Source organism: Balaenoptera musculus, chromosome 1 (assembly GCF_009873245.2).
Source record: "Balaenoptera musculus isolate JJ_BM4_2016_0621 chromosome 1, mBalMus1.pri.v3, whole genome shotgun sequence".
NCBI classification, from domain to species: Eukaryota; Metazoa; Chordata; class Mammalia; order Artiodactyla; family Balaenopteridae; genus Balaenoptera; species Balaenoptera musculus.
This window is the reverse complement of record NC_045785.1, coordinates 135279925-135298255: the sequence shown is the minus strand read 5'-3', so window position 1 is coordinate 135298255 and position 18331 is coordinate 135279925. Positions and strand designations below refer to the sequence as shown.

Here is an 18331-nt window from a genome sequence, read left to right as displayed (position 1 = left end):
GACGCAGAACATGGGGCACTAGGATTCCCCTGGTTGTGCTGGAACCTCTGACCCAAGTGGGTGATGTTATAGAGTGCGTCGAGTTCATTCAGTGTGTGACTTCCCTCCCCAGGTTGTCGAGTTCGTTCAGGGTGTGACTTCCCTCCCCAGGTTGGATGATTGGGCTGAAAGCTTTGTCAAGCAACAAGGGATCCCACAGAAGTAGTAGGTGAGAACATCTTCGGCTTCGGGAGTTTCCTGGAGTGGGAGTGAGGTGGGAACTTTAACTTGCCTTCTTCTCACTTCTAAGAAGCCTCTGTGGTGCTTGTATGACACTCTGATTAAGAATCAGCATAGCCAGCAGGAAAGGAGGCAAACTCAAACAATGCGGGGCTTCTCATCCCAGAACACGGCCCCTCTTGTTCCACACTCCCGTTTTAATGGCTTGGCCAGTACACAGTGACTTGGACTTTCCTCTAGATCAACAAGAATCACGACGTGATAGCCAAAGTAGTGATGGACACCTGAATGGCCCTCAATTACCTGCTGGCAGAATGGGGTGGTGTTTGCGTGATTGCCAACGCCTCTTGCTGTGGGTATATCAACCACCTGGGGAAGCAGAAGCGCCTTGCTCAGGCTGGACGGTTATCACCTGTGCACACGCAGTCCCTACTCAGGCCTCTTCAGTTGGCTTAGTCCAGGCACTGGGTGTTTCTGGTTGAGGACCATCCTCCATCATCCTGGGTCTGGTTTTCCTAGTGACTCTGGTAAAGTGCTGTCTCAAAGTGACAGGGAGTCCCTGTAAGCAAGCTGTATTCATGTGGGCATCTCAGGGGCCCATCGACCCAGCTCCGCCTATGGACTTGGGGCAAATGATGGTCCTCCCGGAATTGGTGTGCCTTTATCTGCTCTGTCGGTGGCTGGGCAGGGTGGACTGCTGGGAAAGGCTGTCATGTGCAACTTCTCCCCTCCTGCACGGTCACCTACGAGTGAGCCTGGGCCTGGAACGCTTCCAGGCCTCGGATGGACCTGCTGGCCATGGGGGACCGAAGCATTGCAGGGGACTGGATGTTGTGCACTTTCTCTCCTCTCTTTCTGTAAGGAAACTCAGTACCTTGAGCTTGGGGTGCTGCTGTCTGTTCTCAGTGACCTCGGATTTACGCACTGGCCTCCCCCCTGGGTAGCACTTACCTGCCTTTTAATCTTGGCTCCACAGCCTGGCCACCCAATGAAACAATGCCACACTTCACAGCTTTCTCTGTGGCAGTCGCTGCCTCCAGTTTCTGAGCTTTTCTGGGATTTTATAGAGCACTGGCTTGCTTCTCCAGCACTCACCTCTGTAAGTCTCACCAGTGTTGGTCTCACCATTCCTGGCTCTGCCGTGTCAACCACCATCCTCCCATCTATCAATAACTATTTTCATATATTTTGATTCAAGGAAGCAGGTACTTGGTCTTTTTTCCAAGATTCAAGCTGTCATTACTATTGTGACTTACCAACAAACAGTATCTGGCACATAGTGGGCACTCAAATATCCGTTTTATAAGAGTCAGAAGAACTTAGAACTTGCTGCAACATGGGATCTTTTTCTGAGAATTTCTTTAATGTCCATGGTTGTGTAGGAGTTAAAGCTGTAAGAGGGACAGCCATCACAGGCTACCAGAGGAAGTCAGGTGAGATGATGGTGGTTACTTCTAACTTGCTGGACCAGAGATGATTCATAATCCTGAATGGCAACCGTTTCCACCTTGGCAATTCTTTTATTCTTCTCTACCTTCTAGCTCTAATCTCCTTCAAGCTTGTATTTCTAGAAATAAATTATAGCCACACCTCCTTATCAGATGGTTGTTCTTGTCACCCACTTGTGTGACATTTCCACGTGTTGTTTTGTAAGGGTGATCAGAATTCAAGTCATTTGGGAGAAAAGACATTTGCCTTGAATTACAGGGGAGAAGCCCATCGATACAGAACACAAAGTTATAATTCATCAGGGAACTCCTCTCTGACTCACTCCCCTACTCTTGTTGGGTCCTTGTATTAAATATATATTCTCAAACCAGCGTATGCTTCCTTTGCAGGACTCGCTGCAATTTGGCATACATTGTTTTTGAAATTATTTTTTGATGACTCTCTTTCATTAGACTTTAAGCTCCCCAAGGTCAGGGATCATGTCTGTCGTCTGCTCTCTCCACTGCACTGGGCACAGTGCTCAGAACACAAAGGTGGGCGCAACAACTGTTGAAGGAGTGAGTTATGAATGTCAAAGCCCAGGCTGCTCAGACGGACGTGGGGATGGCATTTATGTAAACAGGTCCTACACGCAACTCTTTTGCTCGATCGTAAGTGCTCTGCCACCCAATAACAGATCAGCAGTGAATTTTATGGAGACTAGCTTTCTAAACTTGGCTCAAAAGGTGAAAAAATGAACACCTGACATGAAATTAATTTACAAATCAGTTTATTTACACATTTTATCTTTTCTTAAAGTACATTTCAGTTAACAAATCTATTTACACAGGTGTACATGGGAACTCATCCCAGTTATTTTACAGATCATACTTACAAACCACACCCTAAGTCTTCTGTGCAAAGTTGCACTGGATGTGACTATTGACTGAAAAAGGCCTGATGACCAGGCTATTTACACATACACAGTAAACGGGTTTGTTTTTCATGTCTGCACAATACAGTACACACAGGGAGGCGGGGCCTCCCAGGGAATGCTTTGCAACGTGTTTACCAAGAAGGCTTTGCAAAGTTCAGAAGGAAAAGCTATTAAATATAGGTTAATTAAAATGACAGTACCTCCTTTACATCAGTTTACATTTTTTCTTCACATTTTTATAATACAAAGATAGTTTATTGAATTGCTGCACAACCAGTTTAAGATGATTTGTAAACATGTAAATTTCTACAATTTGCATTAAACATCATTGTAGTTTCTATCATTTGCTCTTTGAATTAATGTTTTATTCACTAGTATTCTTAAGGTAGTAAAAGAAGATGTAAGTTTGAACTTCTTGAAGAAAAGTTATGAGTCTCTAACGCTGTGCGAGTACACACTTTATTCAAGTATTGCAAAAAGCTAAGGCCACTTTTTTTCAAGACAAGAAAGTGAACAAAATTGTTTTTATCAATAGGCCACAACACTCTTATGAGCAATGAAATCTCTTTTGAAAGGTAATTTCTCAGAGACCTGTAGTCACAGAAGGAATTTTCCTTTCTTTTACATAAAAGAAAAACAAATTACCTTCCTTATTGACTACTTTTGAGCTCTTCCCACTTTTCCCTAGAGTAAAAATTTCCTGTTTAGACCTGAAGAGGGAATCTATACCCTGTACTTATTTAACCCAGAGTGAAGTACCCTGGATAGCACAAATTATTTTGGACTCAGAAATAAATCTGAAGCCTATATGTTGGTTTACTGCTAAATTCTGATAGTGCTATTATTCTAAAGGATATTACTGCTGATGCAAAGATCTTTTTCTTAGAGGAATTATGAAGAAAGAGTGAAAGAGGATGGGAATGTGGGGAGAAGGAACAAAGATTATAAAGAGGGAATATTTAGATTCTTGGTTAAGAGGCAGAGCCTGATTAAAAAGATCCCAATATGGAACGAGTGGCTGGGTATCCATGTTTATCATTCCTAATGCTAACAATTAACCCCTTTTCAATTATACCCAAATAGTTAAAGCAATAAGAAATCTGCTAATTATAGATTCCTTTGTTTTCTGCTACCAAACTATGGATAATCATTTCTAGCAAAGAGTAAGACTGATCCATTCCTGCCTCTTTTATCTGGAACCCAGGATTCTCAAGATAGTAAAGACAGCTGGAGTATGTTAGGACTGCTACTGCCCCATTCTTGGCAGCATTCTTACCAGGGAACTTTAAGTCCAGGTTGCTGATTCCATGGACTTATATCATTTTTTTCCTTTTTTGGAATCACAATGTCATAAAGAGTAAAGATAAACATTATTAAAAATTTATTTAGGTCCAAATAATGAGTATGTAGAAAAACAACCTATATTCCTATTATATTATTTTCATATTCATTTATAAAAAATTTACAGCAGCTGTAAAGTTTCAGTATCATAAGGACTATGTAATCCTACAAACAGCCAAAGGATGTAGACAAGATGTTTTTCCGTCTTCCAAATAACACAAACTGAAAAGAAAAGGCTTCACTTTTCCTTGGCCACATGAAAATAATATCTCCACACTACTGGTTAATAACCCCAAGAAACCCTAGCTTCTCTTAGTCAATTTGCTCATTATGGCTACAAGACTAGAGCTCAACATCAAAAGCCTAGAAGAAATGCTGGCAACATCAATCTGAGCATTTCCCGAGACCCAATCACAACATTTCAGTGCTTTCCTTATTTGTCAAGAGCTATCATACCAGTCATTGTGCAAAATGCAAGTATTCCAATGATTATTTCAATAAGTTTCTCATAATGACAAGATGGAACCGAAAAGGAATGGAAGTATGCATAGTGAAACATTGGAGACGCAAAGGCAAGTTTGGAGGAAAGATGCAGAAATGAATGAACATGCACACTTAAAGATTATACCATCTTTGGGGTTTTCCTAACATATTTTGAAGTTATAACATTCCAGGATATTTGTAAGTATGAATCCAGTGGATGTCTTATATCATGCTTCTAATCAGGACCTTCAATATTAAGGCATTTACATTCACGCCTAAGATTATCCACATTCTTCTAGATTACTTGAAGGATAGGACTGATTCAGAGAAACCAGTCAAGAAGGCAGGGTACTGAGGTCCCAGGAGAGCATCACATATGCTCTAACGTAGCAGCTGGAGTCTATATATTTTTTTCAGATACAGGTAATAGTTGTGAGAAGCAATGCTGCAAGAGAGGCAGGATTGAATTTTACAGTGTCTTTAAATCATTTTACCCCATTCCTGCTACTGCAGGTGATCTTAGAAAAGCTCATCTTCTTTTTACTGAATTAAACTGCCTTCTTCAATATGTGTATGGGTTTGTTAAAACCGTAAGTTTCCTGTGCAAAGACTACGAACCATAGAAGCTTCAAGACGGAAGTTTAACTATTACAAGAAGAATCTTTCACTTCTGAATAGGGACATACATTTTCAACTTAATAATTTATCTTAAAATAAATTAAAAAAATGTTCTATAGCGTAAAACAAGCACGCAAACAATAGACAATATCTTTTTGTCTTTGGTGCACACACTCATTTCCTAAATCATTCAAGTAACAGCGTCTCTGACTTCTTGGGGAGATATGGGAGCTGGAAGTTTGAAGGCCAAAATGAATTATTTCCCCTTCTGCCATGCCTCGATGCCTGAGATGGTCCTGAGGATCTGTGATTCTGGGAGCAGCTGGCAGAGGTTCAGAAGAAGTAAGAAAAGTGCAGGGGTAGACAAGGGGTAGAAGAACCAGCCCTGCACCAGTCCTGTGAGCCCAGTCTTCAGTGGGGGCACTTCTTTGTTTTCATGCTCACAGAGAAAAAACTAAAAATACTGCAAAAGTTTAAAATTCTTTAGATGGTGCTCAGGAAGCAAGGCTACCACTGATTTCTGTTAACTTGACAGTCCACTTGGCGCTGCTCAACTGCAATAATGGAAGAAAATGGTCTTCAAAACAAAATGAAATGAACTCCACAATGGGAAATAGGCACACATTACTAAACTTGCCTATCTGAAAGTAGTTCAGGGTTTAATACTGTTTAGAGACTATAATGTCCATTTATGACTTTCATGGTATAAACCAGGATTACATTTCAAAAATGGTATGATGCACATCTATATACCTCTCTTGCTTGACTTCAGACTCAAGGAAGTGATACCCTAGTCTAAGCTAAGAGGTAAGTCTGGTGTTTTCAGCCCTCATCTGAGACCCAGTAGGGATGCCAACAAGAGGTGTAGGATTATACTGTGTGTCAACATCAGACCCTGCCCACTGAAAACAACCAATTATTCCAGTGGACAGTCTCTAAAGGCAAAGGCTGTAATACCAGATATACCTCATTGTCCCATGAACTCCAAACCAGCAGTCTTTAAGAACAGGTACAAGGTCCAGAAGCACTCCTGCTATGATGGAGATGGGGTGTATATCAGGAGGCAGAAAGGCCCAGGACTCATATTAGCACTCAGTGTTCGATTTATTTGCAAGATGTCACACAAGTAGCATTCTCCCCTGTTTTTCACTGATCTGATTCAGAACATCAATAGTATCTCTGATCAAGGTCTCAAAGATCCCATCAGCTAGCTGCATCTTCACACACAACTCATCCTCATCATAGTTCACCCACTGTGCCTCCTCCTCGTGGAGCTCCTGTACCTAGAATTTAGAAAACAGAAAGGTTAGAAAATCACTGTCACACAAAAGCGAGGAATTAATGATATTCACTAACTTTGCAACCCCATGCATCGGACTACAAGCCAAGGAAATAAGTCAAGAGAAAAAAAGGTAATTTATATGATGATATCAATAGCCCTTTTTTTTTTTTAGTTTTTTTTTGTAAATTAATTAATTAATTTATTTATGGCCATGTTGGGTCTTCGTTTCTGTGAGGGCTTTCTCTAGTTGTGGCAAGCGGGGGCCACTCTTCATCATGGTGCGCGGGCCTCTCACTATCGTGGCCTCTCTTGTTGCGGAGCACAGGCTCCAGACGTGCAGGCTCAGTAGTTGTGGCTCACGGGCCTAGTTGCTCCGCGGCATGTGGGATCTTCCCAGACTGGGGCTCGGACCCGTGTCCCCTGCATTGGCAGGCAGATTCTCAACCACTGCGCCACCAGGGAAGCCCAGGATTTTTCATTTTAAGTGCAATTCTACCTACAGTAGGGAGATTTCCCAAGGCTACTGTATATAAAGGATATACAAAAGTTGGTCTAATTACTTTTACTCATTCCACATCATATATACTTTGAGAATACACTGCTAAAAATAGCCCATATTCTTGGCCAACTTAAGATGTAAATTAATCAATATCTTTGTGAAGTGGTAAGGGGATAGTAAAGGAGAACTAGAGCCAAAAGATTTCTCTTCTTTTTTTGGCAAACAGAGGCCTTTAACATCTAAAAAATACATTCTTTGTATTTTACTCACCTCAAATAATGCCTAAAGACACACAGACTGATTAGGGACTTTCCTAGTCCAAGCAACAATGGCTAAATTATACATTTCTTAATCTGGAAAAAGCAACTGTTTATTATGAAATATTAAATATAATAGGTTATCATGTTAGAATTGTTATAGAAGGGCAATTGATATTCAGTTTGAGGCCAACCCCTCCACTTGCATGGATTCCATCTGTGTCTATTCAGGAATACTGCTCCAGCAGTTCTCCTTTCTTCTCTGCATCATCACAATTTTTTCCTATCGGCATATCTCTTTCAAGCTAAAAGAGCCCTTCTCTTGTTACCATTTCCCTCCATTTTTCTCTTCACAAAAAAACTCGTTTGAAGTGTCCAATTTTGCTCTCCTTAATTTGTCTTTCATTCTCTCTTGAAACCTACTCAAATCAAGCTTTTACCTTATCCATGCCACAAAAACTACCTGTACTGATGTTAAGATCAACAAGACCTCCACATTGCTAAATCCAATGGTAAATTCTCAGTCGTTATCTTACTTGACCAATGACCAGTACTTGACACAGGTGATTCATTCTTCCTCCTTGAAACCCTTTCACCTGGCTTCCAGGACCTCACACTCTCCTGGTTCTACCCCATCAGCTGCTCCTTAGTCTCTGCTGGTTCCTCCTCACCTTCTTAACTCTCGAAACATTGGAATTTGTCAAGAAGTCGTCCTTGGACCTCCTCTCTATTGGTCTACACTCTCTTTCTTGGCTTTGACTACCATCTATATGTTCACCACTCCCGAATTCACATCTCCAGCTTACCTCTCTTGCCTGAGCTCCAGGCTCACATATCTAATAGCCTACTCAATATCTCCACTTGGATGTTTATTAGACATTTCACATTTAATACATTCAAAACAGAACTCCTGATGTTCCTTCCGAACCTGCTTCTCTCAGTCTTCCTCAAATCAGCAAAAGGCAATTCCCTTCCTCAGCGACTCACACCAACCCAATGGAGTTATTCTTAATACCTCTCTCTCTTATATTCCACATTCGATTTATCAGCAATTCTGTTGTTCTGTTTTGAAAACTGTTCTCACCATCTCCAATACCACCAAATTGGTCTTAGCCACTATTATCACTTGCCTGGATTATGACAATACACTCCTGGCCTCCTTACTCCCACCTCTGCTTCAGTCTATCCTCAACACAGCAGCCAGAGGGGTCCTGTTAAAATGTAAGTCCAATCACCCCAGTATTCCCTTATTCTCTCTCTCTGTATTTATTTTTCTTACTTATCTGTCTCCTTAACTAGAGCAAAAGCTCCTTGAGTTTTGTCTGTTTTGTTACATAATTCTACAATGGACTGTTATATTTCCACAAAAAATAAAATGGAATAAATTTATTAAAAAATGATATAAAATAAAAGAACATTTAAAAACAAGGAAAAACATCCATGTTTAATTAAGCAAAAACAATCAGAATACAAAAGAGACTATGATCCCAAATGTTTAAAAAAAATTTCTCAGTATAAAAAGAAACTCTAAGTCTATATATCAAAATAATTAAGAGTTATCTAGGTGATACGGTTGTCATGATTATTTTCTTTTGACTAATCAGTATTTTAAATTTTCTAAAATGAGCATGGTTATTTTATAATAAATATGATTTTTAAAACGTATTTGAAATTTCTATTTTTGAGACCCTTTTCTTTTGTACTAGTGGCAAAATTTTTGTTTTATGTGTTATGAAAATTGTTGTTTTAAATCTCAATCCCTCTAAAATGTACAAGCATTAGAATATCCAAATGCCAGAGGTGGCTAAATCTAATAGTAGGAAGGGTGACCAGTTTATTTAGCATTTCTTGTTAATAATTAACTCAAGTTGCTAACAGTATCATTTCACTAAACATTAAGAAGAGTGAACTCATGAAAAAAGTTACATAGGCCCAGGTATTTCAACTCACTCTCCAGCCACACTGACATTTCAGTTCCATGCTCCTTCCCATTTCAGGTCTTCGCACGTGCAGTCTCCTCTCCCTGAATTGCTCTTCTCTCTATCATGGAACTCAGTTAATGCTTATTCATCTTTAAGATTTCAGCTCAACTGTCACTTCCTCAGGGAAGCCTTTCCTGACCATCCTCATCAGATCAGTTTCCTCCATATGCTTTTACAACAGCTCCCTATTCTTCTATTTTTATCATTTAATTTATAATTACACACTTGTATAAATTATATATTAATGGCTAGCTTCTGCCAGCAAACTGTAAATCCATGAAGGCAGGGTCTATATCTATTTTGCTTACTATTGTAACATCAGTCCTTAATTAGCACAATTCTTGACTAAATGCATGCACAGAGATGATTTATAGGGAATATGATCAATTCAACTGACAGTAGGGTAAATGAATGTCTCTTGATGTGCTTTTTTCTTTAATTCCTGAAAAAGTGGAAGAAGTAACATCTTGGTAATTAATAATAACTCAAACTCTAAGCTATTGTAGAAATACGAGAGCAAGTTCACCTTGAGAGGCCAAGATCTATGGAGAACTAATTGGTTAAAGTCCTGGCTCTTATTTGCTGGGCAAGTCACTTAATATCTTTGAATCTAAACTTCCTCATTTGTAAAACAGAGTAACATTAGTCCATCCTACCTCATACAACTATTGTGAGGATCAAATAAGACATGAGAAAGAATGTTTAACAAATGTTTATCTAGTAAAGTTATTACTGAGTAAATGAAGCACTAGAAAGGTACATACTTGGGGAAACTGATAAGTTTAAGCATTACATTTTTTTTCATGATATGAATATAAATATAGACAAGATATAAAGTCCAGAGAGAAGATATCTGGGAATAAACCTGAATCAATTAACATCTGAGTTTCCTAAGGTCTGCTACTACTTAACACGTTAACATTCTTTTAGGGAAGAAAGAATAAAAGACCTTTTTTCCCCCTTCCTTTTTTCTTTTTTTTGGTGGTGTTGTTTGATAGGCATTTTTCTAATGCTAGAAAATATATTGCAAAATGGAATAAATCCTATTCAGCTAAAGTTCTGGATAATAATAATGATTATGAAATAACAGCTAATATTTATTGAGTTATGTGCAGGGCACTGTTCTATACACATATATAAATACTCATTTAATTCTCTTAATAATTTTATCAGGTAGGTACTATTATATCATCTTCATTTTGCAGATAGGAAAATGCGGCACAAAGAGGTTAATCTGTCCAAGATTACACACCAAGTAAAGTGCCAGAACAGGGTTTAAACTCAGGTAGTCTGGCCCTAGTCTACACTGGTCTCTTCAATTCAGAACCTTAAGTTTGCTTCCACTCAACTTTTTATTTCTCAAGTTCTCCACACCCACAAAAATACTGTTAAATTAAATATTCATCTACTGAATTCAAAAGAAAGCAATTTCCAAAACTGAGGGGCAGAAAGAAATGCAGCAAACGAGGGCTGTAAGAATTTACTGTCATAGACTTAAGATCAATTATATTCCTTTTCCTTTTAAAATCTAACTACATTCTGATTTTGGAAAAGATGGTCAAAATAAAAATAGTTTAGTTATATACACTGACCAGGATATGATCCACTCGGTCTCTTTTCTTTCTTCCAAATTTCATCATTTTCTGCCAATCTGTTTTGTGGTTTGGCTCCTTTTTAAGACTGAACAGCTTGAGTACTTCGGTTGCTATGAAGTTCTGTGAAAATAAGTGAAATGAATGAAACACAAACAACAAAGTTGTTGAGATTTAGTGCTTATAATGCAGTAAACAGATTTTTGTTAAGAATACAATATTTATAAAAAAATCAAACAAACTTCTTCCACTTACAATTCCACTTAGCAATTTGAAGAGAAAAGCATTCCCAAATGCTCAGACTTTATTCACTTAAAGAATTTTTGTTTCTACACAACATAAAAAAAAAAAAAAAGTAAAGCCCATTGATGAATCTGCAAAGAAAAATCACTTTAGAGCCCCCTCTACCCAAGAACCACCATTAGCTAACTTCAAGCTGGCAAAACTACAAAAGAAAGTATAAAATAAAACTCTGAACCTGAAACATGAGCAAAGTACAAGGCTTTGGCTGGGATAGCTTATACTGAAGCACCAAGATTCGAATATGTTGTATTAAAAAATTATTAATCAACACTTCAGTATGAGAAGCATGGTAATTTCACTGCTAACAATATTTGAACTATCACCCTTAAAAAAAACTTTACAAAATGCTATAGCAATATTAAGATTGGAAGGCAGCATCATTGTGTGTTATAATGATGTATGCATTCTGATGAATGCTGGTATATGTTATGTACCTTGTCTTATTTCAATGTATTTGTTCTTTGTTATTAATAAAATAATGGGTTATTACTTTTTATGGTTCTTCTATTAAAAAAAAATGTCTTAATAGGGGAAAGAACACATTTATGAATTAGAATCATTTGAGAAGATTCTCAAACTACCAATGTCCTCCAAACCACACCACTCCCCACCTACACACACACACACACACACACACACACACACACACACACACACACACACACACACACACACACACACACGCATTCAAGGATGTATCCACTGCTGAGGGCTGAAAGGAATGAAGTGCACCAGTGTTTTGAAAAAGCTCCTCAGGTGGTTCTGATGCTCCATTCCTCAAAGTTGAAAATCATTTTAAAAGTTGTTTTTTTAAAATCTATCAAGTCAATCTTCGACAACTTTTTTTTTTCTACTTACTTTAATCTAAGCAAGGGTCAGCAAACTTTTTCTGTGAAGGACCAGACTGTAAATATTTCAGGCTTTGTGGGCCATACGGCTGCTACTGCAACTACTCAACTCTGTTGGTGTAGCGGAAAGCAGTCATGGACAATACACAAGTAACTAGGTGTGGCTACGGTCCAATACAACTTTATTTTTAAAAACATGCGGCGGGCTGGATTTGGCCTGTGGGCTCTAGTTTGCCTACCCTCGATGTAAGCATACATTACATCTCATAAATGTCTGCTGGTATTCTGTCAGTACAAAATATTTCTAAAACCTTTCTATAGTTAATACTGTATTATATATTTCAAAGTTGCTAACAGAGGAGATCTTAAAAGTTCTCACCACAAGAAAAAAAAACAACTGTAACTATCGTATGTGTGGTGATGGATGTTAACCAGACTTACTGTGGTGCTCTTTTCACAATATGTACAAAGATCGAATCCTGAAACTAATATGTTACGTGTCAATTATATCTCAAGAAAAAAAAAGACTAAATTGTTTAGACAATGCCTCCCCTCACGTTATATACCAGAATAATGTATATGTTCCTTTAATGTATTTTGATAGTCCACAAATACTACTGGATGATGTAAGAAAATAAGATAAGTAAGATAAGTAATTGGAGGTATACTCTCTGGGGGAAAAAAAAGCTTCCTATGATCAAATAAGTTTGAGAATCATAACTCTAGAGTCTTGCTACTCAAAATGACCCTAGGATCAGCCACATCAGCATCACTTGGAAGCCTGTTAGACATGCAGAATTTCCAGTCCTACTCCAGATCTACTCAGTAAGGAATCTGCATTTTACCAAAATCCCCAGATGACTCAGATGCACATTAAAGTTTGAGAGGCACTGCAATGAAAATATAACCTTTGCTATATTTTAAAAATAGCTGAGTAGGCAGAGAGATTTCCACCAATGTGATTTTAAAGTTGGTTTGTTGAGAGTCCTTGTAGCTTCAGGGCACTTAATCTTTTCAGGGGCTTCTTAGACAACAAGCAATATTTTTTGTATATCACATTACTCTCCCACATATTTCAAAACTACATAACCAATTTGAAACCTCCGAAATCAAAGATGGAAAGTTAACATCTACGTGTCTAGGGTTGGCATGTTTGATATATGACATGTTCTCATGTACTTTTAGAATATTGTATCTACCTCTAAGTCATTAAAAACTCACCTAAAACTCATATGAATTGCAATAATTTATCTCCCTGAATATTTGCTGATTTTTTTCTTAAATATTATAATATATATATATATATTTGTTCTGCAAAAAATTGAGGATTTGGGATTCCCTCCCACCCTCATCCCTCTACTGCTCATGGATCGAACGAATCAACAAATATTTACTGAATACTTACTATGGGACAGGCCTTGAGGACAGAATGGTGAATAATACAGAAGATAATAATAATACTACTTGCTTTTATGACATTTACAGATCTGTACAAATGAACAGCAAATCAAAAAAGGAGATACTCCACAGTTTGCAGCTTACCTGGATCTCATCGAGGTTATCTGGATTTTTCACTCGTCGGAAATAACTAGAGTTGATTCTACAGGGCTTCATCCAGACAGGCTGATTCAAGTTGGGATCCTCGGCAAATATTTCCTCAAAAATCTCTTTTGTTAAATCAAAAACCGCCTTGATAGAGAAAAATAAACAAATTAAAATGGCTAAGAATCCAAATTTCAGACAACAGAGAGAAGTTTAAAAATTAGAATTATCCTTCCATATTACATACCTGTTTGTACACCCTTTTACTAGTGCTTTCTATATCTAGACCCTTACTGGCACAGCCAAGCAGTTTTGTAGGAATACTGATGCTGTGAAGATCATGACCTAATTCTTTCCAATTCCAAAGTTCTTCTGCCACATCATGTACAAGAATTTCTACTTCCTCCGCAGTATGTGGGACTGCCAATAATGTTTCACATGGCTTTTGTGGAGCTCCCTTAGGTTCTGCCATTAGAGGTACAATTGTTTCTTCTGCCTTATTCTTTTGTATCTTGTGAGAAGAGCTCAAACCAAAGTCTTCATCAAACCAGTCTTGATCATCTCCTAACACGCTCAGGAACTCCCGGCTAATCTCAAGTTCAGCAAGTCTCTTAGCAAGCTCTTCCTGCCCACTGGCACCAAATACTGGACTCTCCTACAGAAATGGAACCATTCAAACAGAGCACCATTTAGTAATCTCAGATCACTTAACAAGTTTGGGCTTTTTTTTTTTAAAGACAAAGCAAATATATTATTTGTATATTTACTATTTCTCTATAAATAAGCAAAACAAAAACAATATGGTGGCTACTAATGAACAATTTAAGAAAAAACTATCCTGTTTCCTGTAATTCTGCTCACATAAGCCTTACAATTGATTTTAATAAAATGTTTATTGATCAGTTTTTCCTTTTTGTATCATCATTATTCTGTTTCTGAAGAACTGTTTTGCTTCTGAGATATGGAAATGAGATATAAAATTCTCACCTTTGATGATTATCTGGCTCAAGTTACTCAAAATCATTACCGCTGTTCAATTGTCCATGGGCAACCTAAATAAGTTGATGGTCTGAGTATATGCCATAGTGGATATATTTCAGTTTTACCAGAATCAACATCACAACTGGTAATTTCTGCAAGGCAACTATGACTAAGTAGATATGTGAACAAATAATTTCATAGGCAAAAAAGAACTGGGTTGAGAACCAATGGAAATCTCCATGGAATAAATTTATTCAGTGAATCCGGAAGGGAATCTAATCTGTGGACAGTATACAGGGGTTTTCAACCCAGCATAAACCTGCCAGTGTTTGTGACAACTCTATAGTGACCACTCATGACATAATAGAGGACAATTATACTTCAAACAGAAAAAACAGCTACATGGCCTTTACAAACTAGTGAAGTGATTTTTATTTAACAAACAACACATCACCAAAAAACCTATCAGGAGCTACAGAATTAAAATGTACTATAAAGGCAAGGTTAATTGACAATTTTTCTAGACAAAATACTTACAGGTCTAGGACACATATCTGGTGAGGAAATCTCTTCTTTCTCATCTTCCAATTCAGACCTTAAGAAGCAACCTGGAACACTTGGTGACTGTTCCTCAAGATTCTGGGATAGGCCTTGGGGTGGTACTTTCTTTTGATCATCAACAAGAAGCTCTTGGTTGCTAAGCTGGATTTTCTCATTCCTAGCTTTTTTGATTTGTTGTAGTTGATTGACTGTGTCCTTCACAAAGACTTTTAGTAAACTGTCTGTCAGTAAGCTGACTGTTTCTAGTTGTTCCTTTGACTTTTTTTCCTCACTTGGTGATGACCTCAGCTGGGCTTCCAATTGGTTCTTTTCTCTTGCTAAAAGGTCCAGAAGTGGGGTAGAAAGCTTTTCTGAAACTTCGGGATATAGGTTCTCTTCCTTTTCGGTAAACTGCTGTTGCTTCCTTAATTCTTCAGAAAAGGTATTATCTAAAGTATCGTCTTCTTCAGCAGTGGAAACCTTTTCCGTGGCACCAGAAACAAGGTCTTTGTTTTCCTTTGAAGAAATCAGTGAATCCACTGAATTCTGCTGGTGAATATGGGCTTCAAGTACTCCAGAAATGTCCTGTATATTGTCTGTTTCTATTTTAAGGCTTCTATCAACTGAGGCTTCTGTGTCATGCATACTAGGTTGAGATTCCTTATAAAAACACTCAATTGCATCCTTTTCTCTGTCAAACTTGGGACCCTCTGTATCTTTTTGTTCTTGATTATAGTATTGATATTGTTCATCTGAATAAGAGTCTTCATCTTCATTTATGTCTACATAGTCATCAAAGTTTTCTGAAATGTGAGATATTTTTTGAGGAGGAGCAAAAATCCCATGCTTCTCTTTGCACACAAAGTATACAATGCCATCATATGTTCCATTGTTATTTCCTTCAGGTTTATCCAACTCCACTCCAGCCCAAAATCCTTTAGCAAAACTAGTCACACCTTTGAATCGAAGAGTTCCTGGCTGAACATTGCCAATCAACACCCTATCACCGATGTGGAAATCAAGTAACTCATCTGCAAGAGAAGCTGAAGCTAAGGAAGGGGATTCAGTAAGTCTCTGTTCATGCTCTACATCACTGCGCTCCTTACTTTTCATAAGCTCAGTGGGGGACTTGAGTTCTAACAGCCTTTCAGAATGGACATTGCTATGAATAGAAAGGCTTTTCTCACTGAGGCACTCACTGATTTCATCATCACTACCAAAGCTAGTGGCTCTACTTCTAGAGATCCTTGTTGCCTGTGACTTCTCTCTGCAAGACTGAGAGTCTTTCCTGAGTGACAACAAAGATGTCACCTCAAAGTCATCTTTGTACAATTCAGCTGAAATGTCTTTCTTGAAAGAAGATACTTCAAAATCTTCAGAGTATGATATCTCTTTAGGTGCAAAAAGATGTTCTGACCAAGATAAGTCTCTGCCCTTTATATTCTTTTGTACATGAGAGTCTTTTTCTGATTGGATGTTTGCACTGTGACCCATATCTTGATCTGACTGTCTCTCTTTTGACTCTTTTTTATGAAGATTTTCAATGGCTAATCTAACTAAGTCTTTCTGAACATTTATAGAATCTAAAGAAAGATCTTTCCTTGAAAGAATTTCAGATGAATCTCCCTGTTCCAGGTCTAGTTTCAGGAAGACATCAGGCTTCCTAGATTGTTTAGAATAGGCATCTTCAATTGCACTCTCTTCCAATTTTGCATATTCTACTTCGTGTATTTCTGATTTTTGACTAGATTCTTCTTCAACCTTGGCATCTGACACATCAAGAATTCTATTAGAGGCAGTTAATTCTTTGAGAAGAGGTAATGAAGGGACATTTTCTAGAGAATCTCCAGATTCTGCTCTGGTTCTCCTTGATGATCTGAGAATTGGAGAAGAAGTCTGAAAGTGCTCTTCTGTTCGACTGTCCAATTCAATCATTCTCTTTGCATATGCAGATAAAGACCTTTCTGACACTGATCTCTCAGAACCTGCCAATGCAGCATCTTAAAGGGGAAAAAAAGATCACATCAAAATTATCTAATCACAAATTTCAATTTCTGGAACCAAAGTTTAAATAAAAGCTAAATATTGGTGAGAAAAAGCTCTGGTCAATAAATAGGACCTGTTTTACAGGTTACTGTATAAGGTAAGTTTTTCCTTTAAGAGAATATACTGTACCAACAATAAACAGAACATTTAAAAAATGACTGAAAATTTAAAGTTTGGTATAATTTTTTAAGTGTTGTCAACTTACAAAGTAAAGAAAAATGGATCAAAGTTTATGGAAATGTTAATCCTCAAATCATGCAAAAACAGAATTGTATGATGGATATTACATATATTCTTTGAAAATGAAAGCAATGAAGGAAGGACAAATGCAGGGACTTCAACTAACCTCTTGAATGTAAAAAAGGGGAAAAAAAATCAACTATTTCTGCAAATATAGCACTTTACGAGCTAAAATTGCAAAATAAGAAGAAAATAAGATTTGATGAACTAACAAACCAAGAATTAAAAGTTTTGAATTCAAATCTCTGTTTTGTCACTGTTACTAGGTAGGCTTTTTCATGTCTCAGTTTTATTTCCTCATTGAATTATACTTTATTTTCAATAGTTCTTATCTTTCTTTGGATTAAATTGAAAAAAAAATGTATGTAACTACTTACACTGAGAAACAGCATAGGCTGAAAATATATGTAATCAGATACAAAATCTGATAAAGGGAGAATTTAGATACTGATGATACACTCACAGCCATTTTAGATTAATGTCTTTATGCCTCAGTTTTCATCAGTTATTGGGACAATAAAGACTGATTCACATAACTTAGGCATAACCAACAAATCACTTAAAATATAAAAGTAACTTAAAATTAAATAATCTATTATCTTAAGAAGTTCACTTTTAACCAAAAAGCTGTAGAGGTGGAATTTTGTAGGCACTTGTATAATCTTTAGTCTATGTAGATACTATGTGATTATTTTTTCTAGTTACATACCAACATGTTCAGCAATAGACTCCAGGGATCCTCTGGAACGTTCTGACTCTGTCAGTGATTTCCAATTCTTTGCTGTTTCAGATCTGAAGCAGAAAAATTAATAAACAGAAATAAATGTATTGCTGATACTGTAGTAACTGGTAACAAAAAGCAGTCAATTCTTAGACAACTGCTTCTTTTTTCTTCTTCGCAGGAAGTATTCCAACCTTTGCCACTTCCACCAAGTCTATTTGTGGCCTTCATCACACTCAGTAGATGATCTTGCCTCTTTTATGAGAGAAACAGAGGCCATCAGCATGACCCTTCTTATCTTCAACCTTTTTACCTACAAATTTATCTATATTCACAGCCATCCCAACTGCCTTTCCTCCTGTCTGCAAGGAAGAAAAAGGTGTATCTCTCACACTTGTTCAAACTTCTTTCTGCCCCAAATCCCATACATTTCCACAGCCTCATTGATGGTATTCCTCAGTTGTCCATTCTT

At 37.6% G+C, this 18331-nt stretch overlaps 1 protein-coding gene across 3 annotated transcripts in view; it reads right to left on the bottom strand.

Moving 5' to 3' along the window:
- Positions 1-2420: 2420 nt before the first annotated feature.
- Positions 2421-18331, bottom strand: part of CEP350 (centrosomal protein 350) — a 132983-nt gene continuing 117072 nt past the window's right edge. For all 3 annotated transcript variants that reach the window (XM_036844769.1, XM_036844764.1, XM_036844773.1), the window contains 6 exons: positions 17848-17930; positions 14850-16852; positions 13579-13986; positions 13332-13478; positions 10639-10761; positions 2421-6309 (listed from right to left, as the gene is read on the bottom strand). In XM_036844769.1, coding sequence (XP_036700664.1) covers positions 6145-6309; positions 10639-10761; positions 13332-13478; positions 13579-13986; positions 14850-16852; positions 17848-17930 — 2929 coding nt within the window. In that variant the 3' untranslated portion in view covers positions 2421-6144. The remainder of the gene's footprint in view (positions 6310-10638; positions 10762-13331; positions 13479-13578; positions 13987-14849; positions 16853-17847; positions 17931-18331) is intronic.